The 25,668-nt window shown below is 39.3% G+C and overlaps 1 protein-coding gene and 1 pseudogene across 4 annotated transcripts in view; one reads left to right on the top strand and one right to left on the bottom strand.

Moving 5' to 3' along the window:
- adgrl2a (adhesion G protein-coupled receptor L2a) overlaps window positions 1-25,668 on the bottom strand; it is a 225,581-nt gene that overhangs the window by 103,490 nt on the left and 96,423 nt on the right. For 3 of the 4 annotated variants that reach the window (XM_088349001.1, XM_088349000.1, XM_088349003.1), the window contains exons 4-7: window positions 22,283-22,392; window positions 20,618-20,677; window positions 15,614-15,628; window positions 7,372-8,172 (exon numbers count right to left, since the gene is read on the bottom strand). In XM_088349001.1, coding sequence (XP_088205127.1) covers window positions 7,372-8,172; window positions 15,614-15,628; window positions 20,618-20,677; window positions 22,283-22,392 — 986 coding nt within the window. The remainder of the gene's footprint in view (window positions 1-7,371; window positions 8,173-15,613; window positions 15,629-20,617; window positions 20,678-22,282; window positions 22,393-25,668) is intronic. The other variant, XM_088349002.1, reaches the window with a different exon arrangement.
- Window positions 11,143-11,986, top strand: LOC148355722 (uncharacterized; annotated as a pseudogene).

A 25,668-nucleotide genomic window follows, 5' to 3' on the forward strand; every position in this document is an offset into this window, starting at 1 on the left:
TTTGGCTCTTTCTCTCTGTGTGTTTTTACCATATTTTGCTCTAACTTCCTTTGTTTCCTTTTCTCTCTCTCGCTTCTCTCTTTTGATTTCCCTTCTCTCTTTCTCTTTTCTCTTCTTCTCTTTATCTCTTTCTATTTCTCTTTGGATTTCTTTTTTTCTCTTTATTTCCCCACTCTCACTATTCCTCTGTTTATCTCTTTTGTTCTTCATGTTCACTCCCTGTCTTTTCTCTCTCTCTCTCTCTCTCTCTCTCTCTCTCTCTCTCTCTCTCTCTCTCTCTCTCTCTTTCTCCTTGTCCCACACTCTTTTTCTATCACTCCCTTTTTCTTTTTCTAATTTCTTTCTCTCTTTTTCTTTCTCTCTCTCGGTGTTTTACCTTATTTTGCTCTCCCTTTTTTCATTTTCTCTCTCTCGTTTCTCTTTTGATTTCCTTTTTACTCTTTCTCTTTTCTCTCCTATTTTTCTCTTTCTATTATTCTTTTTGATCTCTCTCTCTCTATCTCTCTCTCTCTCCTTGTCCTAACACTCTCTTTTTCTATCCCTCCCTTTTTCTTATTCCTTTCTCTCTTTTTCTTTCTCTCTAATCTACTCGTCCGGCCCCAGAGAAAATATGTTGTCTATCGCGTCGATCCAAGTGTGAAAGATTTGACGGAGCACCCGTGATTTACACATCAACGTCGGCGGCGTTGGAGGACGAGTTTTTGGACGTCTTGATGATGGTCTCGGACCATTCTCCCCGATCATCGACCCACGCAAATGTCTACAACCAAGTTTGCACAAAATACGACACCAATTTAAAAGAAAAAGAGGAATATAACTTGTCAAGTTTATAAACAAATGTGGGATCATTCCTCTTCCCAGGTATAAAAATATAGTTTATAGGCAATAGGACATGTATTTTGAGAGCAGGAGTACCTGTATTTTATGCAATTTATTCATTTTTTGTTGACAGGGATTTTGCCATTTATATCTTCGAAAACGGGTGTTCATAACATAACGGTGACGGGACATAATAACATAAAACGAAGATGGCAGGCTTTCAGTATTCAGGGATCAGAATGGAGATTTTCATTTTCAGCTGAAATAGCCAGCGTCCAGGAATAAACCAGGGCGTAAGCCTTCCCCCCCCCAAAAAAAAAAAAACAAACCAAAAAACAACTGGGTTTTAGGCAATTTACTTGTCCAAAACCATGCTTATATTTATCGTTTAAGTAACATTTTTAGAAGATTAAAATAATTTGCCCACATAACTGATTTTTTGGTAAATACTGCAAGATAAGTTCAAATGCAGTTCAGTCCCAGCAGCTTGTGCGACAATGCGGCCAATTTTTCTAACGGCCGCCAGGGTGCGCCAGAGCAATAAAGGAAAGAGTGAGACAGTCGGATTTTGAATTTGTTTGCTACGCAAGAGAAAAAGTGAAAAATTCTGATCCCTGAGTATTTCCATACCTGTCAACCTGTATGTTTTTGCCGTACAAAGTATGTTTATCATGCATTTTAAGACGTGTACGACGTACAAGAAAATCCGTACGGAAAAACGCAAATTTGTCAATTATGGGTACCATCTGGTATACACCGACTATCAACAAACGGCAAATCAATCAAGTCAAACGAGTTCGCCGCGGTAGCCTCTATCTCGGTATTGTTCTTTTCGTTGCAAACGAAGCGAGCGGTTTGATCCTACTCTGCGCATGCGTCTGCCGCCTGGGGTTTTCCCATCATGCATCATTTCGATCACATGTGAACAAAGCGAAAGCAGAGTGGTAGGCCTACATTACAACATAGTTTTAAATTTTCTTCAGTTACAATCATCAAGTCGCAATGGCCGAACCTGAATTAAAACTCATTCTGATCTGAAAACAACAGGCGGGTTGAGTGTGTAAATTTGAAAAACATGTGGTCTTAAAAAACATCGGATTTCATGTGGTGGTTGTGTAGTGAAAGGAAGTCCGTCTCTTTTTAGAGAACCGGCTTTTTCGGCTCGACTCGTTAAAGAGAGCCGTCTCTCAAACGGCTCACTTGCTTTGATGTATTCTATTACAAATTATGATGTTGTATAAAGAAGTTAAGAAAAACAAACAACAACTAAACGGGGTTCATAATGTATAGCTACTACAACAGCAGGGGTATAAAACTTGAAACTAAGATGACTATTAATGACATGTGAAATTAAGCTGACAGGGTTTTATAACTTATGAGTATGCTGACAAGGGTGTGTAAGTTATAAAGTTTGTAACTTAGTTATAAATAAGATGACAGGGTTTATAGCTTGAAACTATAATGACAGGAGTGTATAACTGATACTACGATGACGGGGGTTGATAACTTTGTTATGTCTACAATGAAAGGATTTCTAACTTAGAAATACTAAGGTGATATATTTTCTTTATTTGACTATAAGGGATTTTATACAATTTAATACAAGTTCCATTTATTGGATGCAATGAAGATTATTCACAGAGGAGGCTTAAGGTCAATGACAGGTCGCTCCGTTCCGAATGTGAATGTTTTGTTTGGTTCTGTTGATAACAGGGATATGACGGAGAAAGCCAGACGCACAAGGACATCAGGCATTGTTTTGATAAGCGCTTTGCTGATATGAGTTTCTTTAGACATCGCGACGCCTTTCGGCGAGGAGGTGGCGAAGCTGGCACCTGGCCCGCCCCATGGTAGGGGTCGGCACGCCCATGGGAGGAGTCGGTACGCCCGTGGGAGGAGTCAGCTTGGGAAAAAGACGTGGGCAGAAGGAGAAAGAAGATCGATCGCGAGGGACAATTGAAAAGGAGGCTCGAGCGACAATAATTCGGCTAATTCGATGGAATTCACTTAGTTAAATACGTTAAGAAAATAAATCTGCCCCCGTGTGGAAATGCCGGTCTCTTGCCCATATTTTCCCGGAAAGAAAAGAGCATGCATTGTTGGGTGAATGAAGGTTATGTTTGGTTAATGGAGTCAGATAACTAATTTGAATAATTTGGTAAACGTTACATTTTAATAGTTTAATTCCCAACACTACGATGACATGTTTTATCACTTCAAACTACGATGATGGGGTTTATTACTTTGTTATAACTATCTTGGCTGGGGTTTTAAACTCATTAGTACTACAATGATGGGTTTTTTTAAGATTCTTATGATGACAATAACGGGAATTTTAACTTATAAATATTACAATTGCAGGGTTTATTAAATGAAGCTGCAATGACAAGAGCTTATATTTATTTATTTATTGTAACTACGATAACGAGGCATTACAAGAAAACTACAACAATGGAGGTTCATAACATATACCTACAATTATGGGGTTTTATAACTTTGTATAGCTACGTTTCAGTACAAATAAATATTGTAATTAATTCATACAATTTGGAATTAATTAATTCATTTATTCATTCATTTATTCATTCATTTATTCATTCATTTATTCATTCATTTATTCATTCATTTATTCATTCATTTATTCATTCATTCATACGAGAGAGCTAACTGGCCATTGTGATTGCTGTTTACGTTCCACCGGATGCTAACGTTAGCATAGCGCTAAATCTCCTGCCCGCTGCTATCAATAAACAGCAGCTTGCACACCCCGACGGAGCTTTTATCGTCGCCGGTGACTTTAATCAGGCATGCTCAAGGACTGTACTTCCCAAATTCATTCAATACATGGACTGAGCAATTAGGGAAAAAACACTGGACCGTGTGTACAGTAAGATCAAACATCTAAATGGATCCGGCCATCTCTGTCTGTCCCTCACCCCCTCATACACTCCCCCTCCGGAGGAAAACAAAGCCTATGCAACAAGGACATTATAGACATATTTTTTGTTCCTTTATCTCTTTGTTTTCCTTATCCTCACTGTAAAATGTGGAACTGGAGTGCCACGTCCAATTTCGTTGTCATAATATATACCAGGTTGTAACAATGACAATAAAGGTATATTCTATTCTATTCATTAAACATTCTCAGCGCACAAGAAAATCTAGCCAGCGCACAAAAATCAGGGCTCAAAATTACTAATTAAGAAGCGACTTAAGTCAAAGTTACAGTGCATGAAAGTAAAAATACACGGGTTCCCCTGACGTTGTGTCCTAAATGCGGTATTTTGAAGTCGAGTCGAAGTAGAACAAAGTTGAGTAAAGTTAGTAGAGAACCGGCTTTTTCGGCTCGGCTCACTAAAAGGAACCGGCTCTTTCGAGTCCTAAACGGCTTTTCAGGTTGTTTTTCCTTCTTCAATACCAACATGACCAAATGATATGTAAAATTATGCACAACATGACATAAAGGAAGGGGGGAATTGAACAAAAAAGAAAAAAATACCAAAATGAAAAAGTAGTGAAAAGCCGAGAAAAAAAGAAAGAAAAGGAAGAGAAAAAAAAGAAGGAAACATTTAGAAAAAAAGCCAGAAAAAAAGAAAAGAAAGAAATGTAGGAAAAAAGTAAATAGAGAACAAAAATTAAAAAGTAACAAAAAAGTAGAAAAAAGTTCTGTATCTTACAACCGACTAAATAAGCCCCCAAAAATGTTAATATCATGCGACAAAATATATCAGGAAATAAAAAGAAATGGATATCTTGTGAAAGAATTGTAAGAACAAACGACGTTTGTAGGCCGTACAACCTTTGCAATAGTACATGAGTCAATTCATTCAAAAGAGAAAAATAATTTTGCATTGCCGGAAACTCGTGATGTCAAGTTTTGGACATGTTTGATAATGATTTAGTTGCCACACTTGGGATTATGGTTGCTCACTGTTGTTTCAAGCGTTGCTCACCGACTTTGTGTGAATGCTCCGTAGAAAATTACCGGGAACATTGGGTCTCAGGTATTTTTTTAATCATATTAATACCCAAAGGGACAAAACTGATTTCTAAACCCTGCGTTAATCTGTGAAAAATTTCCGACACGTGTTTAGGACTACGCTGACAAATGTCAAGGGCAGCCATTTTATTCTTAGGCGAGGTTCTTTCGCCGGACGGCTCGGTAACAGCTGTTTTGGACTTCAAGTAGAGGTTTGGATTTCCAGCCGGGTCTAACCTTGCCCCGGGCCGGACTTAGCACCTGTCTGGGCACGTACGTTTCCAAAGCCGATCGCATTGAAAACAAAACAGACTAGCAAAAAAATCCCTTGAGTTTGAGGCATCAATCAGGGAATGCCTACATGCTAAGTTCCTAGGAGACCCGTTCATTAGGATGGCTAGCTCCAAGGTGTTGTTTACAACAGTAGCTCCCAATCCCAGACCTCAAAGCTTTATAATGCAGAAAATAAAAAGGCTGTATTTGAGCCAAATTGACAGAGATACAAGTCAAAAATTGATTTGGACACATAAATATACGTACTGTAAATTCCGGACTATAAGCCGCTACTTTTACCCCAAACTTTCAACCCTGCGGTTTATTCAGTGATGCGGCCAATTTATGTATTTTTTTCTAACAGCCGCCAGCGGCGCTCGAGTACAAAAGGTAAGATTTAAACCGGTGGAATATATGCGCCGAAGAAGACTGCAAGGTAGAAAATGAGGACGGTTTACCGTGATTCTTACAAGTATGGTATGTTTTTTAATGACGTCAGTTATAAGGAGGAAGATGAGGACGGTTTACCATGTTTTTTACAAACACCGTATTTTTTTTTTTACATACCCGTTTCCTGGTGTTGCGAGCGTTTCCTAGTAGCGTTTTGTTACCCTTCACAGACACGGTTTGGGATAAAAGTTATAATATTATTATTAAAGCTTTGAAAACTCTCTTGGTGTACCGTCTTTCTTTGTAAATATGTGTAACCATGTATAATATGTATTTGCAACTGTATATTTTTGTAATGTATTTATTTTAGAGACTTATTCTGATATGATTTCCACGGGCGAATCAAAAAAGAAGGGGCGAATACAACGGGGGCTGATGGGAAGTGGAGTAAAGGTGAGACGTGTTTGTGTACGCAGCGGACAATAGTGGATATATATTTTTCCCACCCTTACCTTTGGAAATATACATTTTTTTTCCTTGGATTATTTTCAACGGGACCCGGACTTTGCAGGTCTGCATCAAACCTTAAGTACCAGTATCATTTTACGATCAATTTGCTGGCTATTGATTTTGGACTGTTTAATAAGAGCTTGATCTGTCCACTCCACGCATCGGCCCGGTATTGCAGTACCTCCGGGAACGGTGCATTCGCACTGATCGCTGCTTGGATCTGTGGCTAGGACCTTGACTCAGCCTCTTGGCTGAGAGCAAGTGTATCGGCCCCTTGGCTTTGTAGCATATTATGATTTGACCGATAACGGATAATGGATAATTGATAAAGAATATAGAACAATAAACCTTACAAAATCCCCCTCAGTTACAATTGCGGGACTCAAAGTCGGGTTTGGGTTAATTTCGTGAATGTGTTACATGTCTTAATGTGGGTGCATGCGGCTTATATGCAGGTGCAGCTTGTGTAAGTACAGAAGCGGTTATCCTCTTAAAATGTGGTGGGTGCCGCTTATAATCAGGTGCGCTTTATAGTCCGGAATTTACGGTATATGCCAGTTTAACAATTTTCAAAATAAAGGTATGACTTCTGCCAATTGCACTGAACGTGTTGAAATACGGTTTTGTAGCCCATTATGGCATTTAATCTATTAAAATATAATATCAAATTGTTAAACTATAAATAACAAAGCTTAAGTCAATTGCTGCTAAAGACTATCAAAGCTGTGTTTTAGCTGTGCTGCCATTGACTGTTATATATGAAATGAAATGAAATGATCTGCATTTATATAGCGCTTTTCAAGTCAAGACTTCCCAAAGCGTCTTGACTTGCTTCACATTTCCCAATAGCGGCCGTGCAGCCATGTAAGACTCTAACCTGCATATTGGGGGTATTAGGGGTTCAGTGTCTTACCTAAGGACACTTCGACATGTAACACGGAGGAGCTTGGATTCGAACTGCGATCTCTTGATCCCAAGACGAGCGCTCTACCTCCTGAACCACTGCCGCCCCCACCGATATGTCAAAGATGCAATTTATCTAGGGCACTATAGACAGCTATCAATGTCAATTAGGTATTATGGCTGAGGTACCATAGACAAGTATAAACGTTTGGAAGATTACGATAACGCGAACGTACTATTAGCCTGGGTTAGCTTTACGTTAAACATTCAAAGTAAACATTTAGGGTGTTGGAATGGATTAAAACGATTTACATTATTTTTAATGGGAAAAATTATTTTGGTGATCGAACAAATCGGTTTTCCAACAGGGTTCTGGAATGGATTATGGTCGAGAACCGAGGTTCCACTGTATATGTAAATACATATAATGTGTTGTCCCATGAGTTTGACACCCCTGGTCTACAGGATAGAATTTTTTAAAAAGTAGGCAATCTTACCGTGAGCGGGATCGGGTGGGCCGAACTCCAGGTTGTACCTCAGCACGTAAAAATTATTCCACACGTAGAGCTGGTTATCTCGAGGATTATAATCCACAGAGGCGATGTACTGGTAGCGGTTGGGAAAGTCCACGTCCAGGTACTCCCCGCGGTTCTGCTTGGTGTTGTAGGCATAGTCCACGGCGCTTTTGCTAACTTCGCTCTCGTTGTCTTCGTAAGTGGAACGCACCACGTAGAGGACGCCGCACGCCATGAAGGCGTTGGAGGCCGAGCGTTTGTCGTACGCCGTGTCCCAGGTGGCCTCGAAACGCAAGGTATACGGGTTCAATTGGCTCACCACCATCATGCCGTTGTTTTGCTCGGTGGCGTAGACCACCCAGAGACCGTTTTCGTCCACCGCCAGATCGATGTCCGTCTTTCCCCCCCACTTGTACGGCGAGGTGTCGTGATAGTTCGCATTGTTGATAATGGCCTCGCCGCTTTTGATGCGCGTCCTCAAATCGAATTTCACGATGTTTCGGGTGCGTTCCTTGTTGAAGAAGACGGCGCCGTCGTACACCACGAAGCCCGTCCCGTCCACGCGGTGGGGGAGCTTGTACGTGACGCTTTGACGGCCATTTTGGAAGTCGTCCAGGGACGAGTACTCCATGAGAGTGTCCGTTCTGTAGGGAGTCCAAGGCATGAAGTAGATTTTATCCGCCGCTTGGAGAGGATCTTTGCACCAGGCGCCGGCCTGCTGCTCGGCTTCGAATTGAAAGGACGGTTCGCCGATAGCTTTCAGACTCCCCGGGCAGATAAAAACTAGCAAGGGAAAAAATAAAAATAGGTTATTATCTCATCAAAAACACTGTATGTGTCGAACATAAATTGTCCACAAACAGGGTTGGGTAGGGTTACTTTAACTGGATTACTTTCAATTACTTTTGGATAACTCCAATACCAAATATGCTAATAATAGACAAAAAAAAACGAAATATGAATACAATTACTAAATTTTGTGCAGGCTTTGTGCAAATTGCAAATAGAAAGGCACAGGACGCAGCTTTCAGGCTAAATGCAATCGAGCAGTCCGATAAAGAAGGAAACAGAGACACTGCACGTAAACTTTACTTTGCGAGCGTGTTGCTAGCGTGTTTTTGAATAAGGGAGCGTGAGACGACGTCTACATATCAAAGTCTCTTTCCCATACTGAAGGAAGACGACATTGATGACGTCAGTTATAAGGAGGAAGATGAGGACGGTTTACCGTGATTTCTACATGTACGGTATGTTTTTTTTAACAGTCTAGTTTACCGTGTTGCGAGCATGTTGCTAGTAGCGTTTTGCTACCCTTCACAGGCACGGTTTGGGATGAAAGTTATTATACTATTATTAAAGCTTTGAAAACTCTCTCGGTGTACCGTCTTTCTTTGTAAATATGTGTAACCATGTATAATATGTATTTGCAACTGTATATTTTTGTAATGTATTTATTTTAGAGACTTATTCTGATGTTTTCCACGGGCGAATCAAAAACAAGGGGCGAAAACAACGGGGGCTGACGGGAAGTGGAGTAAAGGTGAGACGTGTTTGTGGACGCAGCGGACAATAGTGGATGTATATTTTTCCCACCCTTACCTTTGGAAATATACATTTTTTTCCTTGGATTATTTTCAACGGGACCCGGACTCTGCAGGTCTGCATCAAACGTATCATTTTACGTTCAATTTGCCGGCTGTTGTTATTGGACTGTGTACTTTATATTCAGTTACAATCGTGGGACTCAAAATCGGGTTTGAGTTAATTATGTGATTGTGTTACATGTGGGCGCATGCGGCTTATATTCAGGTGCGGCTTGTGTAAGTACAAAAGTGGTTATCCTCTTAAAATGTGGTGGGTATGGCTTATAATCAGGTGCGCTCTATAGTCCGTAATTTACGGTAGTTTATTCTGTCTTTTATTAGCATATTTGGTATTGGAGTAATCCAAAAGTAATTGAAAGTAATCCAGTTAAAGAAACTCTAACCAACCCTGGCTATAAGTCAATTTTAAACATCCATTTGTGGACTCAATCACATCTAGAACATATAAGTTTTAGCCCAAAATCCTATGTCCAAAGAACATATGCAAAAACTGGTTGAGAATGCATTAAAAATGAAGTAGAAGTCTCTCAAAATATGTCTTAATTTGGTTGAAAAGTGTAAGTCTTTCCAAAAAGGAGAGGAGATAATTTGGGAGAAAATGTATTCTTCATAGAATTGGCAGTAATTGTGGTTGAGAAGATGTTGAAAAGGGGCTAGTTCCATCCAAAAAATACATTTATATTTGATTAAAAAGTGAGTCTTATAACGTTGTATACAAAAATTAATTTTTGGCACACTTGTTAAGTCTCCCGATTTGACTACCGCTTTGGCTACGATTCTCCCACCTACCGATCTGAGAGCAACATCTACCAATTTCTAAAAAATTCATTTTTTTTTCTTGTTTCGTCGCCGAATTTTTCATGTGAACAAAGTTTTGCCGAATGTAGCCGAATTATCCATAGTCTTTATCCTCGTCTTCTTTGCCGTTCTGCACCGGAAAAAGCTTTGATCGAGACTCGGCAATCATAATCTGGAACTCCACGTGATCTCATTCCTTCCAGAGCAGCAGACGAATACGAGTGCTACATATGACTGACTATGTTAAAGAAAACCAGAAAATTTGGAATAATTAAACATTGTAATAATCACGTGTAAACATAAAATAACAATAAAGTAGATTGAAAAACGAATTTTATTGTTGTCTTTTCAAATTATAATAATAATAATAATAATAGGGCAGCACGGCGGCGCAGTGGTTAGCGCGTGTGCGGCACAATTCTAAGGTCTTGGGAACCTCCTGTGTGGGTTCAAATCCAGCTCCCGGCCTTACTGTGCGGAGTTTGTATGTTCTCCCCGTGCTTGCGTGGGTTTCCTCCGGGCACTCCGGTTTCCTCCCACATTCCAAGGACATGCATTTCAGGTGGATTGGCCGGTCCAAATTGTCCCTAGGTGTGAATGAGCGAGCGAGTTGTCTGTCCCTGTGTGCCCTGCGATTGGCTGGCAACCAGTTCAGGGTGTCCCCTGCCCACTGCCCGATGATTGCTGGGATGGGCTCCAGCACCCCCGCGACCCTACTGAGGGTAAGCGGTGCAGCTAATGAGATGGGAGATAATAATAATAATAATAATAGTCGCGTCTTTCTGAAACTTAACATGTATGCTTTGGGGACAAAATTTCCTCCACGTTGGGTGAGGTACTATCCAATTTTAAAGGGAAAAATGTCTTTTGTACAAGAAAGCATGTGTTTGTTTGAAAAGCCGAAAGTTCTTACAAGATGTTGGAAAAATGACTTTTTGGCGGATCCATTTAGAGAAAGAGAACATACCGACAACTATTTTTGTGAGAAAATGTTGACGTTTTACATTACAAACCGTTATTTGACTCCTATTTGTTGGACTAAGTCATGCTAAAACAGACCGGACCTGATTTCCCCTAGCTCAAAATCCAACACCAAAAGGATGTCAAATAAAAACAGTTTGAAACTAGGTGAAAAGGACGCCGAGTTTACATCCAAAATACGTCTTTATTTGTTTGAAAAGTAAAAGTATTTCAAGATGTAGAAAATATGACTTTTTGTGGCTTTTTTGGACCACCTTAGGCGAGGTATGAGTCAGCAGTTACTTTTGGGGGAAAATAAAATTGGCTACAGTGAAAAAAAAATAAGTATTTGAACACCCTGCTATTTTGCTAATTCTCCCACTTAGAAATCATGGAGGGGTCTGAAATTTTGGCAAAGACCCAAGAGCTGTCCAAAGACACCAGAGACAAAATTGTACACCTCCACAAAGTTGGAAAGGGCTATGGAGCAATTGCCAAGCAGATGGGTGAAAAAAGGTCCACTGTTGAAGTAATCATTGGAAAATGGAAGAAGATAAACGTGACGGTCAATCTCAATCGGAGTGAAGCCCCATGCAAGGTATCACCTCGTGGGGACTCAATGATTCTAAGAAAGGCGAGGAATTAGTCCGGAACTACACGAGAGGACTTGGTCAATGCCCTGAGAAGAGCTGGGACCAGCATTTCTAAGGTTAATGTAGGTAATAAACGAAGACGTCATGGTTTGAAATCCAGCATGGCACGAAAGGTTCCCCTGCTTCAACCAGCACATGTCAAGGCCCGTTTTAAGTTTGCACATGACCATTTGGATCATACGGAGGAGTCATGGGAGAAAGGTTTGTGGTCAGATGAGACCAAAATAGAACTTTGTGGTCATAATTCCACTAAGGGTGTTTGGAGAAAGACGAATGAAGAGTACAATCTGAAGAGTACCATCCCTACTGTAAAGCATGGTGGTGCTTTGGGAGTGTTTTTCTGCACATGGGACAGGACAAGTGCTCTGCATTAAAGAGAGGATGACTGGGGCCGTCTATTGTGAAATCAGAGCATTGAAGATGGGTCGTGGCTGGGTTTTCCAACAGGACAACGACCAAGGTGTGGCTCTGTAAGAACCGTATCAAGGTTCTAGCATGGCTTTCTCCAGACCTAAACCCAATGGAAAATCTGTGGAGGGGAGCTCGAACTCTGTGTTTCTTAGTGGCATCTCAGAAACCTGACTGATCTAGAGAAGATCTGTATGGAGGAGTGGGCCAAGATCCCTCCTGCAGTGTGTGCAAACCTGGTGAAAGACTACAGGAAACGTTTGACCTCTGTAATAGCAGACAAAGGCTACAGTACTAAACATTAACATTCGTTTTCTGAGGTTTTTAAATACTTATCTGCACCTATATCACATAAATTAATCATTAAAAAAATCATGCATTGTGATTACTATATTTTTCTTTTTAGTTTATCTTTCTCACAGTGGACATGCACCAACAATGAAAATTCCATACCCCTCCATGATTTCTAAGTGGGAGAAATAGCACTCACTGTATATTGGGCTATACCCAAATTTTAATGGCAATTTATGGACTACATCACATCTACCATAAACTGGACCAGTCTTAGCCCAAAATCCAACGTCCAAAAGACGTCTGTTGCTGGGGAAGGTAAGGATTTAGTTTTTGTGCATAGGGAAAAATGAAAAACAATATATTTACTGAAATCTGAAAACGAAAAAGAGCGAATTAACCAAAGAAGGAACAAAAACGGAGAGTAAGCATCGCCCGTTGACACTAAAGACATCGGTCGGGTCACTTGAGGTGCTTTGCTTCGGGGCTCTGAGGCAAAAGGAATCCGAAAAAGAATTGAACGGCGACTGATAAAATGGGCGGAAAGTGAGAAAGGATGAAGTAAAGAAGGCAAAAGCTTGGGCGCTACCAAGGCATGCTATGAAAAAATCGGAAGCCAGGCAAGGAAATTGCGGTGAATTGCAAAGAGCAAAAAAAAAACTTCATGGTGTGTCTGTCGTCAATTTGCCTTGCCTCCATTTTTAAAATGGTGTCCTACGCTAATGGTTATAATCATTCGCGAACTCGGATAATAACCAGTAAAACATCTAAGAAGGCAGCATTTATTTATGTATGTCTTCTTAATCATTTATACATATGACCAGGGTTGGGTAGGGTTACTTTAACTTGATTACTTTCAATTATTTTTGGATTACTCCAATACCAAATATGCTAATAAAAGACAAAAGAAACTAAATATGAATCAAATGATGACACGTGGTAAGCTTTCTCTCCTGGCTTTGATCTCTTTGATCTCCGGCAAAACGAACATAAAATGCGACAAAAACAAAATGAAAATAAATCCAAACACAGTTCTCAGGTCTTGGGAACCTCCTGTGTGGGTTCAAATCCAGCTCCAGACTTCCTGTGCGGAGTTTGTATGTTCTCCACGTGTTTGCGTGGGTTTCCTCCGGGCACTCAGGTTTCCTCCCACATTCCAAAGACATGCATTTCGGGTGGATTGGCCGGTCCAAATTGTCCCTATGTGTGAATGAGCGAGCGAGTTGTCTGTCCCTGTGTGCCCTGCGATTGGCTGGCAACCAGTTCAGGGTGTCCCCTGCCCATTGCCCGATGATTGCTGGGATGGGCTCCAGCACCCCGCAACCCTACTGAGGATAAGCGGTGCAGCTAATGAGATGAGATATATATATGTGTGTGTGTGTGTGTGTGTGTGTGTGTGTGTACATATATACATATATTTAATCAAAAATGTTTAATGTTTTTTCATAGTAATTTTAGCAACTGTCTTATTACATTTTAGCTGAATCATAATATGAGAACACCGTAACGATATCCATGAGAACACCGTCATTCATTTTGAGATTTACCTATCCATTTTAACTTCTCCACAACAGTATCTTGGACCTGCCTGGTGTGTTCCTCGTTCCTCATGACGCTCTCTGCGCTTTAAACAGACCTCTGAGACTATCATAGTGCAGTTGCATTTATACAGAGACTTGATTACACACAGGTGGATTCCATTTATCATCGTTAGTCATTTAGATCAACATTGAATCATTCAGAGATCCTCACTGAACTTCTGGACAGAGTTTGCTGCACTGAAAGTAAAGGGGTTGAATCATTTTGAACACCCACTTTTTCGTTTTTTATTCGTTAAAAAAATTTAAAATATCCAATAAAGTGTGTTCCACTTCATGATTGTGTCCCACTTATTGTTGAAATTACAGTTTTATATATTGATGTTTCGCAAGCCATTGTATATGCGATAGAAAGAAATGTGACTCTTCTTGAGATGTCCATTGATAATATAAAGTTATGTTTAGCCAATTGTTGATGTACGAGTTACTGCTCATAAAATGCAAGTGTTTGTACATCTTTCACTTTAGAGAAGATTTTAGTTCATTCATACTTTTGTGTGATTTCGAGGTGTAGAAAAAGAAATAATGACTGATTTATTAACAAAAAACTTCCATGACTGTTTTTGACTTACAAGTTCAAGCCCATATATCGTGTAAGTGTTTATAGGACTTCTTGAGTGAAAATTGTAGTACTTTTTTTCTGTGAAAATAAGCTTTAGAAAGAAAAAGGATGACTTGTCAAATAAAAATGTAAAGTTTTTACCATTTATGACTTGCAACCAGTGTTCCCTCTAAGCTGCGCGTGTGCGCAATTGCGCACTGCTCGCACATTCTCGGCGCACAAGAAAATCTAGCCAGCGCACAAAAATAAGGGCTAAAAATTACTAATTAAGAAGCGACTTAAGTCGTTGTGTCCTAAATGCGGTATTTTGAATTCGGGTCGAAGTAGAACGGAGTTGAGTAGAGTTAGTAGAGTTTGTCGGGAACCGGCTTCTTCGGCTCGGCCCACTAAAAGGAGCCGGCTCTTTCGGGTCCTGAACGGCTCTTAAGGTTGTTTTTGCTTCTTTAATCCCAACATGACCAAATATTATGTAAAATTATGCACAAAATGACTTAAAGAACAAAAAATAGAACAAAAAAGAAAAAAAAAGTACCGAAATGAAAAAAGTAGTGAAAAGCTGAGAAAAAAAGAAACAAAAGGAAGAGAAAAAAAGAAGGAAACATTTTGAAAAAAGCCAGGAAAAAGAGAAAGAACTGTAGGAAAAAAAAGTAAATAGAGAACAAAAACAAAAAAAGGAACAGCTCGGAAAAAATAAACACAATGAGATTTTTTTTTTTTAAAGGAATTTTTAAAAGAGTAGAAAAAAAACACGGAAAAAAGAAGAAAAAGTTTGTGTTGCATTCAAAAAATGTCCAATTATATCAAGTGAATCTTGTTGCCAACATTGTACTTCCACTAAAAAATGTGATTAAGTACAGTTCTGTATCTTACAACCGACTAAATAAGCCCCCAGAAGAGTTAATATTATGACATAAAGGTTTTGGACATGATTGATAATGATTTAGTTGCCACACTTGGGATTGCTGTTGCTCACTGTTGTTTCAAGCGTTGCTCACCGACTTTGTGTGAACGCTCAGACCCGTGGAAAATGCATGTATTCCGTTACTCCCCAAGCCTGCACAAAATGTAGTCATTTTATCCATATTTAGTTTCTTTTGTCTTTTATTAGCATATTTGGTATTGGAGTAATCCAAAAGTAATCAAAAGTAATCAAGTTAAAGTAACCCTACCCAACCCTGCATATCATGCAAGTGTGCGTACAACTTCTTGAGTGCAAATTCGAGTTGAAATGATTTCAATTGAAGGCCGTCAAGCTTTCACTGTCGCCCGCAAAATAAAGGAGGCAGCAAAAAAAAATAAAAAAGTCACAAAACAAAGTAACTCGTATGGGAACAGTGTCTTGCTATTTACCTTTTTGCTCCACTTCTATTTTAAGCATTGGAAGAAGAGAGAATGGAAAAGGATGAAAGGGGAGGGGGAAAAAAAGAGATTAATATGAAATCACTTCCATCGCTATGGTAACACATAGACAAATGCTGACACATGGGTTGATAATTTGAAAACTTGTCGCAGTCCTCCTGTAAAAAGATACATCAAATATTATGAAAAAAAAAGAAAAAAAACCCTTATGACCCAATACAGTGATGGGTGGATTATTTTTGATTGTTTTACTCCATTTCATAATTTACAAGAGGTCTAAAAATACTTCAGTCGGTAAAAAAAAAAAAAAAAAATACACGATTCACACTGAAGTACAAATAATATATTTTCAGGTATAAAAATAAAAAGTTGGTTTATATATTACAGATTCAAAAACACACAGTTGTAACATAAATGCTCCAACGACGTTAGAAGGCGGATTCACAGCTATAAAATATATTAAAAATAAAAAAACTACAGAGAAAAATATTATACATCATATTTAATAATTGAGTTTGTTTAAAAAAAAATAACCCGGTTAATTTGTGTGATATTGTTTTAAATACCGTAAATTCCAGACTATAAGCCGCTACTTTTTTCCCTAATGTTCAACCCTGCGGCTTATTCAGTGATGCGGCGCTCGAGTACAAAAGGTAAGATTTAGACCGGTGGAATATATGCACTGAGGAAGACTGCAAGGAAGAAGATGAGGACGGTTTAGCGTGATTTTTACAAGTACGGTATGTTTTTTTACCAGACCCGTTTACTGTGTTGCGAGCGTGTTGCTACCATTAACTGCCCTGTCACAGGCACCGTTTGGGATGAAAGTTGTTTTATTATTATTAAAGCTTTGAAAACTCTCTCGGTGTACCGTCTTTCTTTGTAAATATGTGTAACCCATGTATAATATGTATTTGCAACTGTATATTTTTGTAATGTATTTTTTCGTATTCATTTTGGACACTTATTCTGATATGTTTTGCACGAGCAAATGAAAAAGAAGGGGCGGAACAAACGCAGGGTGGCGGGAAGTGGGGTAAAGGTGAGGAACAGACAGACCTGTTTGTGGACGCGGCGGACAATAGTGGATATATATTTTTCCCACCCTTACCTTTGAAAATATACACTTTTTTTCCTTGGAATACTTTCAACGGGATCCGGACTCTGCAGGTCTGCATCAAACCTTAAGTACCGGTATCATTTTCTGTTAATTTTGCCGGCTGTGATTTTTGGACTGTGGACTTTAATGAAGGACATTTAGTTTCAATCGCGGGACTTGAAGTCGGGTTTGGGTTAATTTTGTGTTTGTGTTACATTTTTAATGTGGGCGCATGCGGCTTATATACAGGTGCGGCTTGTGTATGTACAAAATCGGTTTTCCTCTTAAAATGTGGTGGGTGCGGCTTATAATCAGGTGCGCTCTATAGTCCGGAATTTACGGTAATTGTTGATTCAATTTACTTAAGAAAAAAATATATTTACATATATATATACATTTCAAAAATAATTGTGATAGCTTTCACTGTTCTAATAAATAAAATGTAGGCACTCAAATTGGTGATGTGGTCGCCATGGCAATCTCCTGCCGAATTCAATAGGGAAAGAAAAACAGTCACATTTTGTCAAACAGGTATCCACTGAAATAGAAAAGGAGTTATTTCCACGTGCATCAACCCAAAAATACACATTTAATACAATTGATCTCGATCAAAAATTAGGAATATAAAATAATTAGCCATTTTATTTCAAAACTGCTATCGGTTAGTTCGTGTGTAAAAGGGAAAAGTGTAAAGCGCATTGTAGAGCGCTTTGGGAGGTCTTCATTGACTTGAAAAGCGCTATAGAAATGCGGACCATTTACATTTAACATCACTCTAAACCAAAGGTGTCAAAAAGGCGGCCCGCGGGCCAGATCAGGCCTGCTAAGGGATTGAATCCGGCCCGCGAGACAACACTCAGAGAAGCGCAAGAGAAAAACAAGCGGCAATTGTGCAATTGTGTGATTGTAATCCTGTGCAGTCCTTTGAGACATTTTTTGTGATTAGGGGCTATATAAATAAATTTGACTTGACAGGTTGAAATATGTCAACTTCTATTCTATTTTTTGGGAAAATTAGCAAAACCAACAAAGCTTTTGCCTTTGCATTAAATAGAATAGAATGGAATAGAATATACCTTGATTGTCATTGTTACAAAATGGGTTGAACATATTGTGACAATGAAATTGGACATGGCACTCCAGTGTCACATTTAACTGGAGAGCCTGAAGCCGCTGCACTCGCGCGCGACGCCATCTTGAATCCATTTAAACCAAAAAAAAAAAAAAAAAAAACCTTCCCCACTCTCCGTTGATCAGCTTAATGTGGATTTAATACGTTGTCTTGTAAATCAAGTCCGAGTCTTGTAAGCGCTCAAAATCCAGAGAACTCTTAAGCCGCTGAGCTCCTCTAATGTTTTCATCGCGGATTTCCAAACTTTAGCCGGAAGCGGACCAAGATCGCGTGCCAACTCCATCGTGAATTTCCTATCCTGATGCCCCGGATCGTTAGTTCAGCTAATATGACGCAACCTAAATGATGTGCAGGGTTGGGTAGGGTTACTTTAACTTGATTACTTTCAATGACTTTTGGATTACTCCAATACCAAATATGCTAATAAAAGACAAAAAAAACTAAATATGAATAAAATGACTGAATTTTGTGCAGGCTTGGGGAGTAACGGAATACATGGTACGGCAAAAATGATGTTGGCAAGCTGTTTGGATTTATTTTCATTTGGTTTCGGTCGCATTTTATGTTCGTTTTGCCAGAGATCAAAGAGATCAAATGTCCGCACGTGTCTAGACACGTATTTGCTTCTTTGCAAACTTTCGGAATGTTAAGGGGGTAATAAGATGGACTGAACTATCTGACTGTTTTGTCGACGTTCCCATTGTAGTGCCTTATAATCCGGTGCGCCTTGTGTATGGAAACTATCGGACAAAAGACTATTTTTTGGGGGTGCGCCCTATAACCCGGTGTGCCTTATAGTGCGGAAAATATGGTAATCAAGTTAAAGTAACCCTACCCAACCCTGATAATGTGTTTCCTCTCCAGTTCAAATGATTAGTTTTAAACTCAAATCGATTGCGTAAATAAACGTGAAAAACGAACGGCGAATGAGTGTTTACAGCTTGCGGTTTTAATACTTTTGTTAAAAAGTTATTTATTCATATAGAAAATAACAATAATACAAATAGTAATAATACAAGTTATTTTGAAGTGGCAATCGAGACACCCAAAGACGCTGTATAAAGAATATAAAACTGTGATATTGCTAAAAACAAGAATTAAACAAAAAAGCAATAAATGTTAATTGTTATTTTTTTTCTATTATATGTACAAATTTATAATTGAATGATAACGTCAAATAAACGGCAAATAATTGTTCCCAAATAAGGGTTATTATTAATTATTGGTAATAATAAATGTACTACTATAGTGTTAACTTGTATATAATACATACAAATATCTACTATATAGTAATACAATACTATATAATAAGATAGATAGATATTTTAAATATATATTGGCCGGTCCAAATTGTCCCTAGGTGTGAATGAGCGATTGAGTTGTCTGTCCCTGTGTGCCCTGCGATTGGCTGGCAACCAGTTCAGGGTGTCCCCTGCCCACTGCCCGATGATTGCTGGGATGGGCTCCAGCCCCCCGCGACCCTACTGAGGATAAGCGGTACGGCTAATGAGATGAGATGAGATATATATATATATATATATATATATATATATATATATATATATATATATATTATTTTTTTATTGCTTTTTAATTTTAGTTTTTTTTACATAATATATTAACATATGGTAATACATAATAAACAGAAGATGTTTCCATGTTCGAGTTGCAAGTTACAAACCATATTTTAACTTATTAACATAATAATCCTTGTTCTTAAGGTATAATAAATACAAATAAATAATACTATGACAGAAAATTATAAATAATAAACAGCAAATGATCGTACTATGTTTGGGTTTCACTGTTTACATTATTTTGTTAAAAAAAACATCTTATTAATATGATTTTAATAATATATTAACGTATGGTAATACATAATAAACAGAACATAACTGTTTCCATGTTCGAGTTGCAAGTTACAAACCATATTTTTAACGAGTAACTTATTAACATAATAATACTTGTTCTTAATGTATAATAAATACAATTTAATAATACTACAATAGAAAATTCTAAATAATAAACAGCAAACTATTGTACAATGTTTGAATTGCACTGTTTAAATTACTTTATTAAAAAACATCTTAATAATGAGATTTTAATTAATATTTTCTATGTAATATAGAAAAATATATAATAATAATAAAATAGTCTGAAAATGACTGTTTCTCTGTTTGAGTTCCTTGTTAAAAAGTAACATATTAATATAATTTATAAAATACTTTTATGAAATACTACATAATATATCATAATAATAAATAATGATAATATATAACATTTAATCAGAAAATAAATAAATGACAGCATTTTTTTATGGTTATACAACATTTGCACCATACCATGGTAATTTAGCGTATAAAAACAATGTATTTTTTAGCTAAGCTAAAGCTAGCAACAATAAGCAGGACCTCTCGCGTTGAACAAGCCGTCAAATTACTGTTTTTCAGCACTTTTTCTTTGCCTCGGTTATACAAAACGTGTGCTCATAATTAGATTTTTTTCATTTAAAGGAATTTGTAAGACCAAAATGTCCATTCGACTGACAAATAATTGACAAAAATATGGCCTTGTATGCATTTTTATAGGTTTCCCCCCACTTTATGAACATTGTAACCCCACCAGAACCAAAAAATAGATTTTACTGATCACAACTGAGAAATAATGGGTTAAAGGAAAGCCACAAAACATTTTTTACAAATACGTGTCAGGAATAGTTGGGTTTTTTGGACAGATTCGGGGCGGGGCTTATCACACAACTTACCGGGACAGTTGCGATAGGACACGTTCGGTTTTCTTGCTCCTATCCTTGTAGGACACGGACCTTTTAAAAGGCAAAAACATGAACAAACCTTGTTTTCCATGTTTAAACTAAATCTAAATCAAATCGGTGTATTTTCCCAAAGCAAATCCATTTTTCAGTCTTAATTTGCGAGGAAAACAGACGATCGATACGTCATAATGAGGCCGGCCAAATAGAAAGATCATCCGTGTTGCGGCAAATGATCCAATGTGAACCGGAAATTGTCGTTATTGCTTTTAACAGGAAGCCTTTGACTTTTCAGTTTTTAAGGTTAATTGAAAGCTTTAGGTACTTGGGTTGTGATGTGGCTGCAGTTGGTGGAATGGAGTGCGAGGTATGGCAGAGAGTGAATCAAAGAAGCAAGGTTTTGGGTGCTCTGAGGAGATTGAGTATGAGTTGTTAAGAGGGGACTGTATGAGAGTGTGATTGTGCCGACTGTGTTGTATGGTGCAGAGACTTGGAGCCTGAACGCAGATTTAAGAAGAAAATTAAATATTTTGAGATGAAATGTTTGAGGAGTATGTTAGGAGTGACACGATTGGATAGATTGAGAAATGAAATTGTGAGAGACAGACCTGGAGTAGTAGTGGAACTGAGCAAGCGTGTGGATAAGAGAGTACTCGGTTGGTTTGGACACATGGAGAGGATGGATGAGGAGCGAATGTAGAAGAGGATCTACGGAGCAGAAGAAAATGGAAGGAGACCAAGAGGAAGGCCGCGATTGACGTGGATGGATGGTGTTATGAGTGCACTGCAGGAAAGAGGTCTAAATATAATGGAAGCTAGAGCTCTTGTTGGTGATTGGAAGGAGTGGAGAGGTGTTGTTAAAAGATAGTGGGATGTTTGGGCGCGTTCTAAGGGATGGGCAGGGCACCCACATGATGCTGCAGGGGTAAACCAGTGAAAGCTGTCGGGGCCTTCTGTTGAACAAGAGTGTGTTGTGTCACCCTGACCCGAGTGACATGGCCGCTTTCTTGTGTCCTGTTTCTACTGCCTTTTAAGACTCTTCCATGATCTGTGGGAACCCTGTGTCATTAATCGGAATAGAAATATTTGTTATAAACAGTTGGTCTTGAAGGACCAACCGTTTTTGTTTTTTTTAATGCAAATGGGAATCCGTATTTTGTTGGGATCCAAATGCTGATGAATATTTGTGTATTGAAGACTCCGGTCATGAATCGGAATATACTGTAAATTAATAAGCTGTAAACCGACTGGAAGTATTAAGGGTTGTTATTTTATTATGGAGATGTCAATGGAATGTCAGGATGTGAATGTAAATAAATATTCCACAAATAGCAACAAAATATCCGTCGACATCCCTCTACACCTCTCCTTGACGTCTATTATCCACGTTGAAGTAGCGAAAACCCTTTTTTTTTTGTTCCGCTAACTCGTAACCCGGCTGAGAACACGGTATCAATAATGAATACGAGCACAGAAGACGGCATCAACCTCTAACAGGTCGTACATCATGAAAAGTTTATAACGTGACACGGACGTCGGAAAAAGCTTGCAAACGTCAAGGTCAGACAAGGTCGAAGCATGAAATGGGGCGTCGGGGTGTTAGCATGCCGGAAAACATGACGTACGTGAAGAGGACGAACTTAAGAATGCTATACTTACTGTAGGGAACGCACTCGTACTGGACCTCCAGGTATTTGTACGTCCCTGGGCAAGGATCGGGGAAGACGTCGGAACCGGTGATCACGATACATTGGGTCCGATTGTTGCATCTGGAAAGAAAAAAAAAAATATATGAATAGAATAGAATAGGGCAGCACGGCAGCGCAGTGGTTAGCGCATGTGCGGCACAGTTCATGTCTTGGGAACTTCCTGCGTGGGTTCAAATCCAGCTGCGGACTTCCTGTGCGGAGTTTGTATGTTCTCCCCGTGCTTGCGTGGGTTTCCTCCGGGCACTCCGGTTTCCTCCCACATTCCAAAAACATGCGTTTCAGGTGAATTGGTCGGTCCAAATTGTCCCTAGGTGTAAATGAGCGAGTGAGTTGTCTGTCCCCCGTGTGCCCTGCGATTGGCTGGCAACCAGTTCAGGGTGTCCCCTGCCCACTGCCCGATGATTGCTGGGATGGGCTCCAGCACCCCCGCGACCCTACTGAGGATAAGCGGTGCAGATAATGGTCATGGGTTCAAATCCAGCTACCAACCTCCCTGTGCGGAGTTTGCATGTTCTCCCCAGGTTAATTGGCTGGTCGAAATTGTCCCTAGGTGTTAGTGAGTGAGCGAATTGTCTGTCTCTGTGTGCCCTGCGACTGGCTGGCAACCAGGTCAGGGTGTCCCCTGCCCACTGCCCGATGATTGCTGGGATGGGCTCCAGCACGCCCGCGACCCTACTGAGGACAAGCGGTGTAGCTAATGAGATGAGATGAGATAGAATAGAATACAATACAGTAATCCCTCGGTTATTGCGGTTAATGGGGACCAAAACCACCCGCGAAAAATGAAAATACGCGAAGTAGCGACGCCCCTTCAAATATGCTTATAAAAAAAAAAAAATAATAATAATATATATATATATATATTTTTTTTTTGTTTCTATTATTTTATTTTATTATTATTATTTGTTAGACCCGCGAAGCTCTGAAGCCGCGGACGTGGAACCGCGAAGTAGTGAGGTCCCACTGTATACCTTCATTGTCATTGTTACAAAACGGGTTGAACATATTGTGACAACGAAATTGGACGTGGCACTCCAGTTTCACATTTAACAGTGAGGATAAAAGAAAACAAAGAAGATAAAGGAAGAAAGAAGATAAAGGTTATGATTTACACAATATTTACACAAGAAATGTGGGCATGTAGGATGTTTCATACAGTTTTGGGATCGTATTAGTGCTATATGCATTGCAAAGTGAGCATAGGCATGAATACAATTTTACATCTGTATAAGGTAGTGTGTTTGCAAGAGTTTCAGTTTTTTGTGCGGTGTGTGTAAGGGTGGTAATGGCCCTGGGGGAGAAACTGTCTCTAAGTCTGTTTTTGTTTTGTGTGACCTGTAGCGCTTGCTGGAAGGCAGCAGGTCAAAAAAAGTCCTTGATGATGTTTTCTGCTCTGCTGAAGTAGCGAGAGCAGGCAATGTTCTTCAGACTGGGTAGAGAGCAACCGACTATTCTCTGGGCTGTGTTGATGACCCTCTGAAGTGTTTTCCTCTCTGCTGCCGTGCACCCGGCATGCCACACCGTAATGCACTATGCCAGAATGCTCTCCACTGTGGCTTTGTAAAAGGACACCAGCAGCTGCTGTTTCAGATGATTTTTCCTGAGCACTCTCAGGAAATGGAGTCGCTGCTGGGCCTTCCCTACCACCGCTCTGGTGACCTGTAGCGCTTGCCGGAAGGCAGCAGGTCAAAGAGGTGGCGGCCGTGGTGAGAAAAGTCCTTGATGATGTTTTCTGCTCTGCTGAGGTAGCGAGAGCAGGCAATGTCCTTCAGACTGGGTAGAGAGCAACCAACGATTCTCTGGGCTGGGTTGATGACCCTCTGAAGTGTTTTCCTGTCTGCTGCCATGCACCCAGCATGCCACACCGTAATGCAGTATGTCAGAATGCTCTCCACTGTAGCTTTGTAAAAGGACACCATCAGCTGCTGTTTAAGATGATTTTTCCTGAGCACTCTCAGGAAATGAGTCGCTGCAGGGCCTTCCCTACCACCGCTCTGGTGTTTGCAGACCAGGAGAGGTCATCGGAGACGTGCACACCCACAAAATTCGGTAGGATCCCATCGTGGGAATGAAAAAATTAAACTCTAGGAAATGGTTGCACTTATTCAGTGTTATTTAACGTCTCAGTTTTTTGGATATTTTCCGCATATACCGAGCGAGCGAGAAAACTAAGAAAACTAAAGCACCCCAAGCAAGACCTTGCTCGCATAAAATGTCATCCGCCCAAATATTCTACAGGATCGATAAGCATCGATTTAGCCAGGAACAATTTTGGTGTTTTCTGCCACGTTGGCGAAAAGGTTATTAAAAGGTCGCTTTTGATTATTTTTTTTTCCTTCTTTTTTTTTTTTACTTGTTTATTATTATTATTTATTACTAAAATAAACATCAGAGGGTGAACTGAATAGGTTTTTTTTTCACAGAACACAGTGATCACGTTATACATAGTTTATAACCTCCCAGTCTGCTTTTATTGACGTATGAAATAAACCATAAAATGATGAATTATTTTCTATTCTTTTTCTCTTGCCCCCAATATTCAAATGTACAAATTGTTATTCCGTCAACAACGTATTAAATCACAAGATATATTTTACGGCATTTTTTTTAGTACCTCGCACTTCATTACTCGGAGATCAAATACGGAACTTTTTACGATTTGCTTGAGACGGGAAACATGTTTTGGGGCTTATTTCAGACTAAGTCTATTAAAAAAGGGGGCGAAAATTACATTGCATATTATATTATTTCACTCTCTCTTTTTCTCTTTTCTCTATTTGTCTCTCACGCTCTAACACAGGGGTGTCAAACTCATTTTAACTCGGGGGCCACACGATAGAACAAACATTCTGTCGGGGGCCGGACTAGTAAAATAAAGAGAAACAAAAAGAGATAAAAAAAAATAAGAGAAGGAAGGAGGGAAAAGAAGAGAGAGGGCGGGACAAAGAAAGAGAGAAAGAGAGAGAGGAGAGAGTGTGAAAAACAAAAGAGATAAAAAAAAGAAGTCATGAGAGAGGGAAAAAAATGGAGAGGAAGAAAGAAATCCAAAGAGAAATAGAAAGACAGAAGGAGAGAAAAGAAAGCGCGAAAGTTAGGAAGAGAGAAAGGGAAAAGAGAGAAAAGGAAAAAATGAAATTAGAGCAAAAGAAGTTAAAAAAACACAGAGAGAGAGAGAGAGTCAGAGTGGGAGAAAAGGGGTGGAAAAGAAAGAGAGAGAGAGAGAGAGAGAGAGAGAAAGAGTGGGAGAAAAGGGGTGGAAAAGAAAGAGAGAGAGAGAGAGACTTTGTGAGAGGCACCTGGCTTTGACATCAAGTTGACATATTTCAACCTGCAGCT

This window comes from Urocampus carinirostris, chromosome 12 (assembly GCF_059441175.1).
Source record: "Urocampus carinirostris isolate Australia breed hairy pipefish chromosome 12, RoL_Ucar_1.0, whole genome shotgun sequence".
Lineage (NCBI taxonomy): Eukaryota > Metazoa > Chordata > Actinopteri > Syngnathiformes > Syngnathidae > Urocampus > Urocampus carinirostris.